This window comes from Cuculus canorus, chromosome 25 (assembly GCF_017976375.1).
Source record: "Cuculus canorus isolate bCucCan1 chromosome 25, bCucCan1.pri, whole genome shotgun sequence".
Classification (NCBI taxonomy): Eukaryota; Metazoa; Chordata; class Aves; order Cuculiformes; family Cuculidae; genus Cuculus; species Cuculus canorus.
In genome coordinates, this window is record NC_071425.1 from 3,344,312 (window position 1) to 3,360,320 (window position 16,009).

Here is a 16,009-nt window from a genome sequence, read left to right on the forward strand (position 1 = left end):
AGTCTCCTCTTCCCCAGGTTGAACAGACCAAGTGACTTCAGGTGCTCCTCACAGGGCTTTCCCTCTAAACCCTTCACAAACTCCTTGCCCTCCTCTGGATGCTCTCTAGATGTGTTGTACTGAACGCCAGCATGAGATGCCGTGTTTTGACTCCTCCAGCTCTCCCCAAACACAGGCTCTTCAGGCAGAAGAGGGCAGGCAGCTGAAGGGAGAAAGGCTCTTGAATCAGAAACCTGTGCCGAGAGCCCATCTGAGAGCCGAGGCAGCTCCAATCAGCGCCGCCTCTCTAGGCTTGAAGAACATCTTATAACACCAGGAGCCTTCGAGGCGTGGGCTTGCAGAGCCGGGCAGCACAGCCCATTGGCATCACTGCTGGAGCAACCTCAGCTGTGATCCCATGGCAGGAGGTGGACCCGGGATGTTCTCCAGCCTTTGGTGCAGGAGCAGCTCCACGGGGCTGTTACAACACACTGCATCGCTGCTTGTGGCTTGTACCGGCTGCACGAGGAGTTCTGGATGGTTTGTGCCGTGTTACCCTCAAAGCAGCTTCTAGGACTTGGTGAGCAGCAGAAGGCGGAGTTCTATTTTATCTCCTCATTGCTAATAAATAAGACTCCAAGAGATGACCACAGTCCTCAACATTTGAGCTGACCCCACCATCACGGAGCAGACAAGCTGAGCACGCTCTGGTCATCGCACCCACCCCATCGGGAGGTGTTGAGAATCATAAAATCGCTTGGTTGGAAACAACCTTTGAGATTATTGAGTCCAACCATACCTGTCCACTACTGAACCATCCCTGAGCACCTCATCTACCTGTCTCTCAAACATCTCCAGGGATGGGGACTCCACCACCTCCATGGGCAGCTTCTGCCAGTGCCTGAGAACCTTTTTGTGGTGAAGAACGTTTTCCTGATGTTTAATCTGAACCCTGTGGTGCATCTTGAGCACATGTGGTAAAGGATGAGGCAAGGGGGTAAGGACCAGCCAAGGGCAGCACCTGGCAGGGACTCATCCCCGCGTCCGAGGCTGCGTTGGGGGCTCCAGCTTGGCTTGGTGGAGGGTGGGGGTGAGGCAGAAATGACACAGCCTGGCCATTTCCACAAGACCAGCTTTAATATCAGTCATGAGAACGAGGAGAAAGCACAGAATCCATTCATGGGGGAAAAAAATGAAAAAAGAAAAAAAAAAAAGGTAAAAAAAACTAAAAGAAGAAAAAAATCGTCATTAAAAAAAAAATATGAAGAAAGAACCCCCACCACTCCGTGCCCACCCCTCGCTGACGGACTATCCAGGCACCGCAGAAGGAGGAGTACGACACAGCAGCCGGGGAGGGGAGATGATCCACCAAGAGCCACCTGGTCCGTTCCCTCTGCAGGGATGCTCACCTTGGGGTGATTGGTAGCGCTGAGGAGCCCCGGCGGTGGCCGGGTTTCGGGGGGACCCGGCTTAGCTTAAGATTCATCACAGACTGACACGAAGGACAAGAACGGAAGAAGAATCCGAGAGCTGCGACTTTTTGTTTCTTTATTCTATTTCAGCCTACGACGTTAGTAATGGTGATTTCAGGGGATGGCTGAGCCCGCGAGTTCCTTCTTGTAGTGAAAATCAGAGACTGTAAAGAGGAATAGAGCTTATAAAGACAGCTAGGAATATCTCGCCATAAAAAGAACTGGCATGCAAGTGCTTTGTACATTTGGCAGGGTGGGAAATGGCAGTGCTTCGGGTTGGTTTGTGGTGGTGGTGGTGGTGGTGGTCTCTCTGTTTTGTACAGTTCAAAAATTGAGCTGCTGCCTTCACATCTTGAAGACAACCCCCCCACAGGAAAGGACAACACAAGTCAAGTCCAAGGCGCCTCTCGCTTAGTTTTGGCAGAGTATATATATAATATATATATTTATTTTTTTTTTTTAAATGCATAGCGTTTTTCTTCCTTTTTTTTTTTTTAATATATTTATTTATTTATTTATTTATTTATTTTGCCCCCGTTGCAAACCTGAGCTTGGTCCCTGCTTTCCTGTGCAGTTTTCCTTCCTTAGGTGTTGGCACTGTGGAGCGGTCGGATGGTGTCAGCAGGCGATCTCCTCCAGCGTTCCCAGGGTGGCCTGCAGTGGCACGTTCACAGTGTGGCTGATGGTTTCCGAATGATTTGGCATGGGGTCGCAAGTGCTCTGTGGATGGAGAGCAGGGGACAGGGTTACTCCACGCCTTCTGGGTGCTCCCTGCCCCTCCTCAACTGCTATTTCCTTTCTTTAGCATCCATCCTTTGGGAATAACTCAAGTCAGGGCCAAATGCTGCATCCACATCGAACGACTTCGCTTGCCTACGGAGCCAACCGCAGGGCAATGTCCTCGCTTCTCCCAATGGGGCTCCTTACCACATTTTCATCATGGCTCCCTTCGTCTTCCTCCTTTCCCAGTAGGTCTAACAATTTCTCCTTGATCAGCTGCAAAAGAGGGAGGTTGGGTTAAGGTGGGCAGAAGAAGAACATCTGCACTGCCCGTGTGGGCATCCGCGAGGTACGGCGCAGCCTCATCCATCTGGATTGAGTCCAGGGGACAGAATCATAGAATAGAGTCATAGAATCACAGAATGTCCTGAGTTGGAAGGGATCTAGAAGGACCATCGAGTCCAACTCCTGTCCCTGCACAGGACAACCCCATACCATGTGGCTGAAGGCATTGGCCAAAGGCTTCTGGAACATTAGAATCACAGAATAGTTTCAGATGGAAACCACGTTTAAGATCATTGAGTCCAGCCATCGATCCAGCCCTGCCCAGTCCACCACTGGATCATGTCCCCATATACAACATTTACTTGTCTTTTAAATACCTCCAGGGATGGGCACTCCACCACCTCCCTGGGCAGCCTCTGCCAGCGCTCTCTCAGTAAAGAAATTCCTCCCAATATCCAACCTAAACCTCCCTTGGCGCATCTTGAGGCCATTTCTTCTTGTCCTTCAGTGGCTACCAAGGACAAGAGACCAACCCCCACCTCACTGCACCCTCGTTTTAGGCAGTTGTAGAGCGATGAGGTCTCCCCTCAGGCTCCTTTTCTCCAGACTACACAACTCCAGGGTCCTCAGCAGCCGTGACTGCTTTCTTGGGGAACTGTTCCAGTGCTCCACTACCCTTTGGTTGAAGAACCTTTTCCTAATATTCAATATTGTGATGCGCTGGTACGGAGAACACTTTAAAAGGATATGGAAAAGGAGACAATCTTTCCAAGAAAACAACCTCATGTGTCAAAACTGAACTCTTCACATAAAAAAAAAAGCCTCAAAATCTCATTTTTTTCAAATATATTTGGGTGTTTATTGAAAAATGTCAGCTATGTGAGTACCGTTTCCCTTCTCGGCAGCATTATTTCCCTGGCAACTGCTGCTGCTAAAGAACGTATTTTCAAGGGAAATCCCAGAAAGGTTGAAAAGGAAAGGTTTTTTCTGAAAAACTTCCTCTGGGGGAAAAATAAAACAAATGAAAAAAAAAAAGAAGAAAGTTATAAGCGCAAAAAATTGGGTCAGTTCCTAGGGAAGGGAGGGAGATCCTGGCTGGCACATGGGGGGTGTTGGTTGACAGTGGCTGAACATGAGCCAGCAGTGGCCCAGGTGGCCAAGAAGGCCACCAGCATCCTGGCTTGGATCAGCCATGGGGTGGCCACCAGGAGCAGGGAAGGGATTGTCCCCCTGTGCTCAGTGCTGGTAAGCCTGCGCCTCGAATCCTGGGTTCAGTTTCGGGCCCCTCGCTCCAAGAACAATCTTGGGGGGCTGGAGCGTGTCTGGAGAAGAGGAACAGAGTGGGGAAGGGGCTGGAGAACAAGGATTATGAGGCACCTTGGGGGTCTGGGATCGTCTCGCCTGGAGGAAGCTGAGGGGAGACCTCATCGCTCTCTGCAGCTCCTGGAAAGGAGGTTGTGGGGAGGTGGGTGCTGGTCTTTTTCTCCCAAGTAACAAGTGGTGGGATGAGAGGAAATGGGCTCAAGTTGCAGCAGGGCAGGTTCAGATTGGACATCAGGATGAATTTATTGACTGAAAGGGTTCTCAGGCACTGGCAGAGGCTGCCCAGGGAGGTGGTGGAGTCCCCATCCCTGGAGGTGTTCAAAAGCTGGGCAGATGAGGTGTTCAGGGATGGTTCAGTAGTGGGCAGGTACGGCTGGACTTGATGATCTCAAAGGTCTTTTCCAACCAAACGATTCCATGATTCTATGCACGGTGGGGATTTGGGACCTCGCTGTGCCTAGAAGCAGAACTCTGCCCTGGGAAGGACCAAGCAGACCACTGCTTGGACCACTTGGACCACTGAGTGAATGATGCAAAAATGCCACCTCGAGGGTTAATATTTGCTCTGATTTTGGTTAACTCGCAGGAAAAGAGTTGTATCCGTTTGCTGGCAACCTCAAAGAATTTACAAATGCTTTGGTTGAAAACGCAAGGAGTTTTAGGTGCGCTGAACCCCACCTTGATGGAACCATGAGCAGAAGAGCTCAACCGTGTAGATCAGGTATTAAGTCAATTTATTCCTTTTCTCCCTTGCTGGTGTGGGTTAAATATCTGTCCCGGGTGACCATGAAGATGCCCCACATAGGGCACAGCTGTGTGAACCTGCTTGTGCCACCCCAGGTGGGCCCAGGGGATGCTTCTTATGCCACCTCTGCCCAAAAAGAAGAAAAAAGGCGAAAAAGAAACCTCAAAAAGAAAGTATTGCCAGGTTTTATAGGCAGATCTCAAACTATGGAGTAGAACAGAGAAGAGAAATCCAAACTTTGCGAGGTTTCTTATTCCCTTCTCGTGAAAGAACCCCAAGAAACTCAGGAACAGGCAATTTTAATGAAATATTGTGTGCATTCAGACTGAGATATAAAGCGAGGCGTAGGTTTTGTTTGCACTCTGAAGCAATTATGAGCTTTATGCTTGTAATTTTCAATATATTTTATTGCAGAATAATGCCACCAAGTGCTAACAGCGGCCCAGAAGGACTGTGATGATGAGCGACTGGCTTAAAACATAAAGCCAGCAACCCAACTTTAATAACATTAAGAGTGATTTTCAAGATGCCCCAGTGAGCTCGGAGAGGGGGGGACCGCAGTTGCCTGACAGCCCTGTGCACCCACCTGGCTTGGCGTACACTAAGACAACAATGACAAACCGCTCCGGATGGCAACATCTCATGGGATTAAAACTCCCTGGTCCCATCATGATACGGGGCTGAGAGGTGGCGATGAGAGTGCTGGACTAGGCAGGTCGAAGACATCACAAATATGGGGGCAGAGGGACCAAAGCCATCACCTTAAAATCACCAGGCAATGAGTAGATGAGCTGAATTAGACTCATAGAATAGTTTGGGTTGGAAGGGACCTTAAAGATCATCCAGTTCCAACCCTCTGCAATGGGCAGGGACATCCCACTGGCTCAGGCTGCCCAAGATCCCATCCAACCTGGCTTTGAACCCCTCCAGGGATGGGGCAGCCACAACTTCCCTGGGCAACCCATGCCGGAGCCTCAACACCCTCATCGTGAAGAAGTTCCTCCTTAAGTCCAGTCTAAATCTGCTCCTCTCCAGTTTATACCCATTCCCCCTCGTCCTATCCCCACAAGCCTTTGTGAACAGTCCCTTCCCAGCTTTTTCACAGCCCCTTCAGGTATTGGAAGGTCTCTATAAGGTCTCGTCGGAGCCTTCTCTTCTCCAGGCTGAATGAATGAATCCTCCAGGATGCTGGAGGGATGATGCCTACAGGGGAGGCTGAGAAAGCACGGAACCACCAACTCATGCGTTGGCACCAAATTGCCTGGGAGATGTTGAGCTGCTGGGCTGAGACATCAGCGTTCCCTGGAGGATCTTACTTAGACAAAGAGAGATTAAGGATCTCCAAGGGTTGCAACTCCGCTGCTGGAGGGCAGGAGGAGAGAGGGCTGCCAAGAAAGCAAAATGCCCTTCAGATTGCTTCTTCCAATCATTCCCATTAAAGAGGGCTTGCACTTTTCTCCAGAGCAGCTGCTCTCAGCCACCACAGAGCTATGGGACCTCACTTGAGTTTGTCTCAGTGCTTCCTGGAAAGCTCTTTGCTCCAGGGCTGCTGGCAGAGATGCAGATAACAGGGACTGAGTTTTTTTCCCACCCTGGGCAGCGGTACAAGGTCTGGCCTCATTGATTCTCCCACGTGATGGCTGGACTGGGACTTCGGAATTAATTAACGGTGTTCTGATGGTAACGGCACGCTGCTGAGAGAAGCCCAGCTGGAGACGGGGACAGGAGGATGGTCCCCAAGCAGCACCTCAGGCAGTGCAACTTTCAAGGTGGGAAGCAGCACAGCCACATGGAGGTGGTGCTTAATTAGCCCAAGCAAGCAGTAAACCTCGTTAACAAAGGCAGGGTGCCAAGTGACCCCAGCTATGCCATGCCATGGGCTGCAGGCCAACCCCTCCCATGTGGAGAACCCTTGCTGATGCAGGGACCCCCACCCCATGCTACATCGCCGTGACCAACCCCATAGAGCATGAATGACACAGGACCATTAATTAAAGTTAATAATCCACGTGGGCTCATTAGGCATGGAGTGTCCTGGTCCGTGATCAGCCTAGCCTGGCATCAAGGCTGGCAAACCCAGAGCCCACCAGAGGAACAAGGCAAAGGGTCTTACCTCATATATATAGTCGAAGAGCTCCAGTATAGTGAGGATGCTAGCACCAATAAAGAGCCCCATCTGGCCTCCGATGTCACCTAGGAGAGAGAACACCACATGGATGGTCAACAATACGCGGGGTAAACACTCTTAGAAGCACCCATAGTGCAGCTGCCCTGGTCCCCGAAGAGTGGGGAAACGCAAGGAATGACCTCCAGAAGCACCAACAGCTCTACCACCACAAAAAGCATCCCAGGAAGGAAGTTGCCGGCCACCAAAACACTTCTCTTTCTAATGAGGCCATCAGCTGGAAGCCTAATGAGGATGAAATAATGCATGCTGGCATCTTAGGAAGCCATCTGTCAGACAGCAGGTTTCATCCCAGGAATCCCAAAGCCCTATTCCCAAACTAAGCAGTGGAAGAAGAAAGATGCTGGAGAAGAAGTAGGTAACATGCCCTGGAGCTGCAAAAAACCCCACACCTGCCAAAAAGAGGAAAGGGGTTGTTTTTTTCAGGGGAACATCTCAAAGCTGTCTCTGCTTGAGTTCCTCAGGGCTGGGGAAGGGCTGTAGAGGAGGCACCATGGGGAGAGGAGAACTCCAGGAGTCTGCTGGAATCTGGAACTGCTGACATGAGCTGCTGTGCTTTGCAAAACCGTGTGCTTCAGGGAAGATCAATCTCACGGATTTTGCTGCAAAAAACTCCATGGTTCAACCATGGAGGGGCTACGGGACCTTTGCTGTGGGTGTCCATGAGACTGAGAGAGAAGAAAGAGGAAAAAACACACTTGGGGGCAAAGTGGTGGTTCAAAAGGGGCTGAAGAGCAGGGGAAGATTCTACCCGAAGCCATGCAAGGTCATGCAAACAAGGAGGCTTGTGTCGAAGTGCCTTCATCATCAGCCTCCTCTTCCTCACTGTAGCACTCTCGGGGAACCCACAGTAGACACAGGAGGAGGAGGAAGATGCTCTTAGAGGAACTCGTGTAACCATGGTGCAGCTGCCCTGGGTGCTGCCATCCCCGAAGAGTGGGGAAGTGGAAGGAATGACCTCCAAAACCACCACATCAAGGAGGGCTCAGGGCGTGGATGTTTTACAGAGCTACTGCTGCATGAAGCACAGCCAATGGGTCGTGGGGTGCTGTGCTCCCTGCAGCATCCCCATCCCGGGACAGGCTCCAGCTTTCCAATGAAGGTGCTGATTGCTCCCTGCATCCCAGGAAGGATCTGGGAATTCAGGGTGGCACACGGGGAGGCTGCAAGGTTGAGCATGGGCACAGAGAATGCTTGCTTCTCCTCATCAAATACCTCCACTCCCAAACCCAATAGGTCTCAAGCACCCAAGTCTGTAGCCAGCACCCACAAAACTTGACCTAGTTTGAGGCAGAGCAAGCCAACAACTCCACCTGCTCCTTCAAGCCGTGGGGCACCACTCAAAGTTAAAGATCTCAAGGCCCTGGCTGCCCTGGCTGGAGAGGAGGGTGATTTGGAGCATGCAAGATGTGATGGGTAGATGGTTCTCCTCCACACAATGTCCTTCCAGCATGAGGGGCACCACAGAGAGCATCCATCGCTCCAGGATTTCCAAATAACTGGCTCCTGGTAGCAGAGAGAGATGGAACAGCTCATGTTGACCTTTCATAGGTGACATGTGGACTAGCTGTGGTCCCTGGGACGTTCCTGGCACAGCTTGATGCTGGAAGGAAAATAAAGAGATGAGGATGAAAGAATGCCGACCAGGAGGGTGTCCTCACTGGGATTTTCATGTCAATGCCCACAAGCTGTGGACCCACTCCTGGTGTTTTATTGTCCCATGAACACCCACGGACTCCAGCACGGCCCACACAGACTCCAAACTGCACCCCTGACCTCTCCTTACCAAGTAAGGCTGCCACTTCGTAGGCTTTCTTCTGCTCAATCGTCTCATAGTTGAGCGCTTCAAAAAATATGTCCAGCACAAGAATATTCTCTCTGTAGAAAGAAGGCAACAGCATCAGTCACCAGAAGCCTTGTGTGCTTTGGGACAAGAAAAAAAAAGGGACTTTTGGGGCTTTATTCTCTTTTCTGCCCTGACTGTTCTCTTTCTGGGGTCCTCGGCAACCCCAGACCTGGACCTCATGGAGATCCAGGGCACCAATAGGACTCCGGCAGCCTTGGCAGAAACCAGAAAATGTTTCCTCAAGATCTCTCGGGATCTGAGCTCTGGATCTCATTTTGATGATAACAGCAAGAGACCAAAGGATGCCTAATGCAGAATAACTGTACTGCCTCCACAAGGCAATGCCACGTCCAGGGCTGGGAGAGGTCCAAGGCAGTGGCTGCCTGAGGTCCACAGCCCAGACTGAGGTGGAGAACAGCCTTATCTCAGACAGAGCCAGCAAGACTGGGCTTCGCTGTCATCGAATCATAGAATGGTTTGGGTTGGAAGGGATCTCAAAGCCCATCCAGTCCCACCCCCTGCCATGGGCAGGGACACCTCCCACTGGATCCGGTTGCTCCAAGCCCCATCCAACCTGGCCTTGAACCCCTCCAGGGATGGAGCAGCCACCACTGCTCTGGGCAACCTGGGCCAGGGCCTCCCCACCCTCATTATGAAGAATTTCCTTCTAATGTCTAGTTTATATCTTCCCCTCTCCAATTTTGACCCTAACTCCTCCTGAAGGACACTCCTCTGCTTGGTGACTGAGGCACCAGCAAGCTCCGCTCTCAGCACAGGCTCCTTTAAACAGCCAATGGGGCTTTGGACACTTTCTACCCATAAAATAAAGGAGATCCGTTCTCTGCAACACTCACGAAATATATTTTTCTGACTTGTTGAACTTCTTCTCCAGGTACTTGGCCGAGGTCTTGCTGGGGATCTTGACCATGGAGAGCTCTTTGTTGTACCTGGTCAGGTTACAGGGTGTCCTGCAGATGCAGTAATTGCTGTCCTTTTCAGCGAGCAAACCTGGAGAAGGTCACAGAGTTAGACCTCATGGAGTCAGGGACACTCAGCAGATGTCGGAGGAGGGGGTCATGCCATCCTGAGAGGGGCCAAGAAGCCTTATCTCAGAAGAGCTGCAGGAAAGCCAGTCCTGGCCATTTCTCTCCCATTTCATCGCACAACCATCCCCACCATCTCAGAGAGAGACTTTTTGCTGAGGGCTACTCTCTGTTACCAGCATCTGCTTGAGGAACATGTGATGATTGAGTCTCCTAAATCCAGGCCTAGAATGGGTCCCCCTGTCCCAAACCCAGACCCAGAGGTGATCCCCTCCTACATATCCTGGGGTGCTCATCATCCCAAGGGTTTCTGCACTGAAGGAGCCTCATGCTCCATGGAGAACCAGAAGAAACTTTATCCCAGGATGCACCCAGCCCTTCTCAACAAGTTGGGTCTCATCAAAACCCACTGCAAGGTTGCAGCTGGTCTAGATCACCCCAGTCCTGCCAGCCAGGAGGATGCGAGCTGCTGAAGTCCCACCAGCGTGGGACACCCACGGTACCCAGAGATATCTGTTGGTACTCACCGAGCGCAGGCTCTGCGCATTCCTTGTACTGCTCCGGGGTACAGAATGGAGCATCCCCTGCACAGAAAGGACACATCCATCAGTTGGCATCAGCCACCACTGCTGCAAGAGAGCTGCGGACCACTGGGCTCTCCATGGGGACCACAAGGACCTCCCTTTAGCAAAGCGATGCCAGGTTGGGGATGGGCAGCGTCTGCCCCTCGCAAACTGAGGAGGGGGCTGCTGGAAACACCACCCACCGATGGCCTTCTGCCACATCTTTCGCCTATTTTAGGGCATTTTGCAAAGGTTAGTGGCATCCTTCTTTCCTTAGGGAAAGGGATTCCCATCTCCTTTAATCCCTGGTCCCTTTCCAGCTCATTAACTCCGAGTGACCCAGGCAGGGTGGAGGGAAGGCGACCCCTGAAACCTCCAGTGACCATAAGGACCTCCCTTTGGCAAAGTGATGCCCGGTTGGGGATGGGCAGCGTCTGCCCTTTGGAAACCGAGGAGGGAGTTGCTGGAAACACCACCCTGGGCTGTTATCGGGGGTTAAATAAGAGGGAATCACTCCCTTTGCCACATCTTGTTCCTATTTTCGGGTATTTTGTAAAGGCTATTAGCATCCTTCTTTCCTTAGTGATTCCCATCTCCTTTAATCCCTGATCCTTTTCCAGCTCATTAACCCCTAGTGACCCACAGAGTGGAGGGATGGGGTCCCTGCTTCGCCCCTCCGCTGCCGCACTGACCTGGCATGTGGACCATTTTACAGTTGCAGTTTTCCACAATATAGCGGGTCTCGCAGTCGATCCTGCAAGCCGTGATGCTGTAAACGGGAAAGAAGTCTAAGCCCATATCCGACGAGCGACATTCACCCCACGGCGGAGGCAGGTACGTCAGCTGCAAGAGAGGGAGGAACGGGGTGTCAGGGGACACTGGGGACAGGAGCTGAGGAGCAGGATGCAGCGTCTCCCTTCTCTCGCTGCAGAAGAAACCCCCCCCCCCCCTTGCGCAATTTTAAGGAGAGGACCAAGTGGTGGTGTTGCAAGGAAAGGTCACAGCAGGATTTTTGCCAAGTGAGAGCCTTTAGCAAAATCTGCTTCAAAGCTGCTCTCCTATCCCTCTAAACCAGCATCACCGGGAGCAGAGCCACAGCAGGTTCATAGAATCACCAGGTTGGAAAGGACCCATTGGATAATCGAGTCCAACCATTCCTAACACTCCCTTAAACCATGTCCCTAAGCACTTCATCCACCCGTTCCTTAAACACCTCCAGGGAAGGCGACTCGACCCCCTCCCTGGGCAGCTGTTCCAGTGCCCGAGGCTCCAGAAAAATTGGGGAGGGGCTTTTTCCAAGGGCTTGGAGTGATAGGACAGGGGGAATGGCTTTAAATTGGAAGGGGGAAGTTTTAGATTGGAAATTAGGAAGAAATTCTAATTCTAATTCTAATTCTAATTCTAATTCTAATTCTAATTCTAATTCTAATTCTTCCTAATTCTTCCTCTGGGGCGGCCCTGGCGCAGGTTGCCCACAGCAGTGGTGGCTGCTCCATCCCTGGAGGGGTTCAAGGCCAGGTTGGATGGGGTTTGGAGCAACCGGATCCCAAGGGTTTGGAACTGAATGGGCTTTAAGGTCCCTTCCAACCCAAACCATTCCATGATTCTAAGGTTATTCATCTGACAGCTTCATGCCTCCCCTATGTGGGTCATCTCTTTTCTCTTCCCTTTCCCACGCATCTCCAGGAGAGACCCAAAACGAGGACCTCAGAGCTTTGCCGCTGGGTCCGAGGCTCATAGTCCATCAACATATGTTTACGTATTTAATTTAGGCTGTGATTAATGTCAGTACAGTTTTTAAAGGAATGTTTTCGTTCAGCGCTCGTGCTTTGCCAGCACAAAACGTTCTGTGTTTGGAGGAAAGCACAGCAAATTGGACGTTGCTTTAAAACACAGAGAAGGAGGGGTTAGGGGACTGCTATTTTCTGCTCCCTAGCAAAGAGTAGTGGAGAGGATTTAGCAAAGATAAAGATAAATGGGAAATGCTGCCAAGCTGCAGACAGAAGAGGAACAGGTAAATTTGGCCGTGAGGGTTCCAGCATGTTCTGAGCTTTGAATTAAGGCTGCTGGGGTGGATTTTAGAGTCCTGCTTCTCTTATCTTGGAATCTGTGTCGAATAAAGCAGGACCAAGAAGGAGGGTTTGCATTGAGCACTGAGCAGAGCAACGTATGAGCCTCAAGCGAGGTGGTGAGCAAACGGGAGAAGACGACAGGTTCCTCATCATCATGGCATGTCAGGAGAGTGGGTAATGTGTATCTACCATAGAATCAGGTTGAAAGGGACCTCAAGGATGGAGCACCAAGCTGTGAGTATCCAGCTCCACAGGGCTCTCCCTGTGTTCGGAGAAGGACACGATTGACTTGTCTGGCTTCTCCGAGGCTGCGGTGAGGTATTGCTCTGCAGCCCAGCACCATCTCCCAGGGCAGCATTGCCCTCAAGGGAGCACGAAAGTTTAGAGGCTCCTTTGAGCCACTGTCTCACCACCCTCATCATGAAGAATCCTACGTATGCTGGAGATGGCACTGCCCATGGATGCCCGAGCAGCTCACTGAGGGACAGGAGCTCTGGCATTCTAAATCCATGCTGCTGCTCAAGCTGCTTGGAAAAGCAACAACACCTGGGAGGGACTTTTTCCAAGGGCATGGAGTGATAGGACGAGGGGGAACGGCTTTAAATTGGAAGGGGAAGATCTAGTTGGACATTAGGAAGAAATTCTTCTTGGGAGGCACTGGAACAGGTTGCCCAGAGCAGTGGTGGCTGCCCCATCCCTGGAGGGGTTCAAGGCCAGGTCGGATGGGGCTTGGAGCAACCGGATCCAGTGGGAGGTGTCTCTGCCCATGGCAGGGAGGTTGGAATTCGATGAACTTTAGGGTCCCTTCCAACCCAAACCATTCTATGATTCCATAACAGCGAGAGCTATTCATGCAGTGATCTCTGCGCTCAGTGAGTTCAATCTGAAGAGCAGACAACATCCACATCAGGTGTGAAGACGCAGCAGGTGACGGATCGCACCTGCGGGGACCAGCTGAGGCTTTCGGGAGGTGGGAAAAAGCAGTTCCCAGCAACCTCAGCATCCTCCTAGAAACAAGCCCGGCTCTGAGTGAGACGTGTTGGAAAGTCAGCAAAGCAACATCTTAGAATGAAAATATCAAGAGCGTCTTCATGACAATAGCAAAGCGCTGTTTGAAGGGGATCTTTTCTCATTTGCTTTACACTTACAACATAATAGAGTACCAGATGCCATCATTTAGTCATCGGCGGTACAGAAAGGGGCCCATATGTTGCGCGTTGTGTGTGATAAAGGAGAATAAATAATCGCGGTCTCAGATGGTATCAGCTCTCTTCCGAGCACAGCTACACACAAATCTTTTAAGCCCTTTAAATTTTATTCTGAATGTAGGTGATGGGATCAGGAAACGATGGAGTTGCCATCAGATTTTTAGCTTACGTGCTTTTTCACTCCGCCAGTGCTGGATTTGAGCCACGGTGCTTGTGAACTGGCACCGCGTCTTGCAGAAGGAGCACGGGCCGAATGATTAATTTAACCCTAATCAATGCAACTTCATTAACAGAGTTATGGCACCTTTTGTAGCCAAGACCATGAGCACCGACGACCCCCATACTGCAAAGCAAAGCTGGGTTGTTTCTCCTGAGAAGCATGGTGTTCCTTGGGGATTTGTTGCCTTGCCACAACCACACACAACCCCGTGTATGCTCTTACATACATGATTCACCCTTTTAACTCCCTAAAAATGCAGGAATAGGTGCAACACCCCCTCACACACCCCCCCCCAAAAAGAGCCTCTTGGTGCGTTAACACTTGCAGAGGTTTCTTTCTGTGCATGATAAAGGCTTTCCATGTTTTGAAGAAGAAGCGTAAAGAATTGTCCATTCCTTTCTCCTGCATCACAAGAAGTGTGGCCAGAGGCCAAGGGAGGGGATTCTGCCCCTCTGCTCTCATGAGACCCCAAACGGAGCGCTGTGTCCAGTTCTGGAGCCCTCAGCACAAGAAGGACATGGAGCTGTTGGAGCAACTCCAGAGGAGGCCACGGAGATGATCCGAGTGGTGGAGGACCTCCTATACCAGGACAGGCTGAGAGAGTTGGGGTTGTTCAGCCTGGAGAAGAGAAGGCTCCAGGAAGACCTTAGAGCAGCTTCCAGCACTGAAAGGGGCTCAGGAAAGCTGGGGAGGGGCTGTGGATCAGGAAGGGCAGGGACAGGGCAAGGAGAAATGGCTTTAAATTGGAAGGGAGAAGATTAATTGAGACACTAGGAAGAAATTCTTCATGATGAGGGTGGGGAGGCCCCGGCCCAGGCTGCCCAGAGAGGTTGTGGATGGGGCTTTGAGATCCAGTGGGAGGTGTCCCTGCCCACGGCAGGAGGTTGGAACTGGATGAACTTTCCATCCCAAACCAGTCTATGATTCTATGAAAATCACACTACTTTGCTTTGAAGGTGGAGAGATATCAAACATAGAAGCAAACGGAAAAGCAGGAATAAAGGCAGCAGGGACAGCTTCTGCCCTCGGTTCCTGCAGGAGAGCAGTGCCGAGCTCTAATTTTGCTCCGTCGCCGTGGCACCTTTCCAAGGACACACATATCCCTCCCCGGCACTGTGCTGTCTCACACTTAACCTCAGCTTCAGCCTCTAAATGAGTTTGACAAACTCACATCCTCACGCTTTCGCAATTGTTAATTCTTAATTAATTAATGAAATGGGGTTTAAATTCGTCCAATCCTGGCTATTAGGGATTACGACGATCAGTGATGAACTGGCAGGCGCCAAAAAGAAAAGGAACAAATTGACTCGTCTCCTTAAAAGCAGAACGGATCTTGTTTGCTCAAAACACAAGGAAAGGAAGGGCTGATTTCAGCAAATGGGGAGGGAAGCAAGCGAGTTATGGCAGCAGGGATCGTGCACCTCAGCCTCCTCCCTCCCACAGCCCTTTTTCCCGGTCGCGCCGCTGCCCTTCGCACGCTGCTCTTGGCACTGAGCCTCCGCAGAGCTGCCAACGTCGGCCTGCAGCCAGAGAGGGGCTTTTCTTCAATTTGTTTTCATAGAATCAAGGAATCATTTGGTTTTAAAAGACCTTTGAGATCATCGAGTCCAACCGTACCTGCCCACTACTAAACCATCCCTCAGCACCTCATCTGCCCATCTTTTAAACACCTGCAGGGATGGGGACTTCACCACCTCCCCGAGCAGCCTCTTCTGGTGCCTGAGAACCTTTTTGGTGAAGAAATATTTCCTGATAACCAATCTAAGCCTCCCCTGGGCCAACTTGAGACCATTCCCTCTTGTCCTATCGCTTGCCACTTGGGAGAAGAGTCCAGCACCCCCCTCCCCACAACCTCCTTTCCAGGAGCTGCACAGAGCGATGAGGTCTCCCTTCACCCTCTTCTCCAGGCTAAACACCCCCAGGTCCCGAAAGTGCCTCATAATCCTTGTTCTCCAGCCCCTTCCCCACTCCGTTCCTCTTCTCCAGACATGTTCCAGCCCTTCAAGGTTGTTCTCACAGTGAGGGGCCCAAAGCTGAACCCAGAATTCAAGGTGTGGCCTCACCAGCACCGAGCACAGGGGGACAATCCCTCCTCTGCTCCTGGTGGCCACTCCATGGCTGATCCAAGCCAGGATGCTGGTGGCCTTCTTGGCCACCTGGGCCACTGCTGGCTCATGTTCAGCTGCTGTTGACCAAGACCCTCAGGTCCTTCTCTGCGGGGCAGCTTTCCAGACATTCTTCCCCAAGCCTGGAGCGCTGCACGAGGAGATGTTGGGGCAGTTTCAGCTCTCTTTGCAGCCGAATCCGGCTTTGGGTGGCCAAGAAGGCCAATGGCATCTTGGCTTGGA

The 16,009-nt window shown here is 51.3% G+C and overlaps 1 protein-coding gene across 3 annotated transcripts in view; it reads right to left on the minus strand.

The window, feature by feature from the left end:
• Positions 1-1,228: 1,228 nt before the first annotated feature.
• Positions 1,229-16,009, minus strand: part of ASIC2 (acid sensing ion channel subunit 2) — a 537,867-nt gene continuing 523,086 nt past the window's right edge. For 2 of the 3 annotated variants that reach the window (XM_009555383.2, XM_054088236.1), the window contains exons 4-11: positions 10,854-11,004; positions 10,126-10,182; positions 9,410-9,563; positions 8,496-8,587; positions 6,638-6,717; positions 2,379-2,447; positions 1,997-2,171; positions 1,229-1,615 (exon numbers count right to left, since the gene is read on the minus strand). In XM_009555383.2, the coding sequence (XP_009553678.1) occupies positions 2,070-2,171; positions 2,379-2,447; positions 6,638-6,717; positions 8,496-8,587; positions 9,410-9,563; positions 10,126-10,182; positions 10,854-11,004 (705 nt within the window). In that variant the 3' untranslated portion in view covers positions 1,229-1,615; positions 1,997-2,069. The other variant, XM_054088237.1, reaches the window with a different exon arrangement.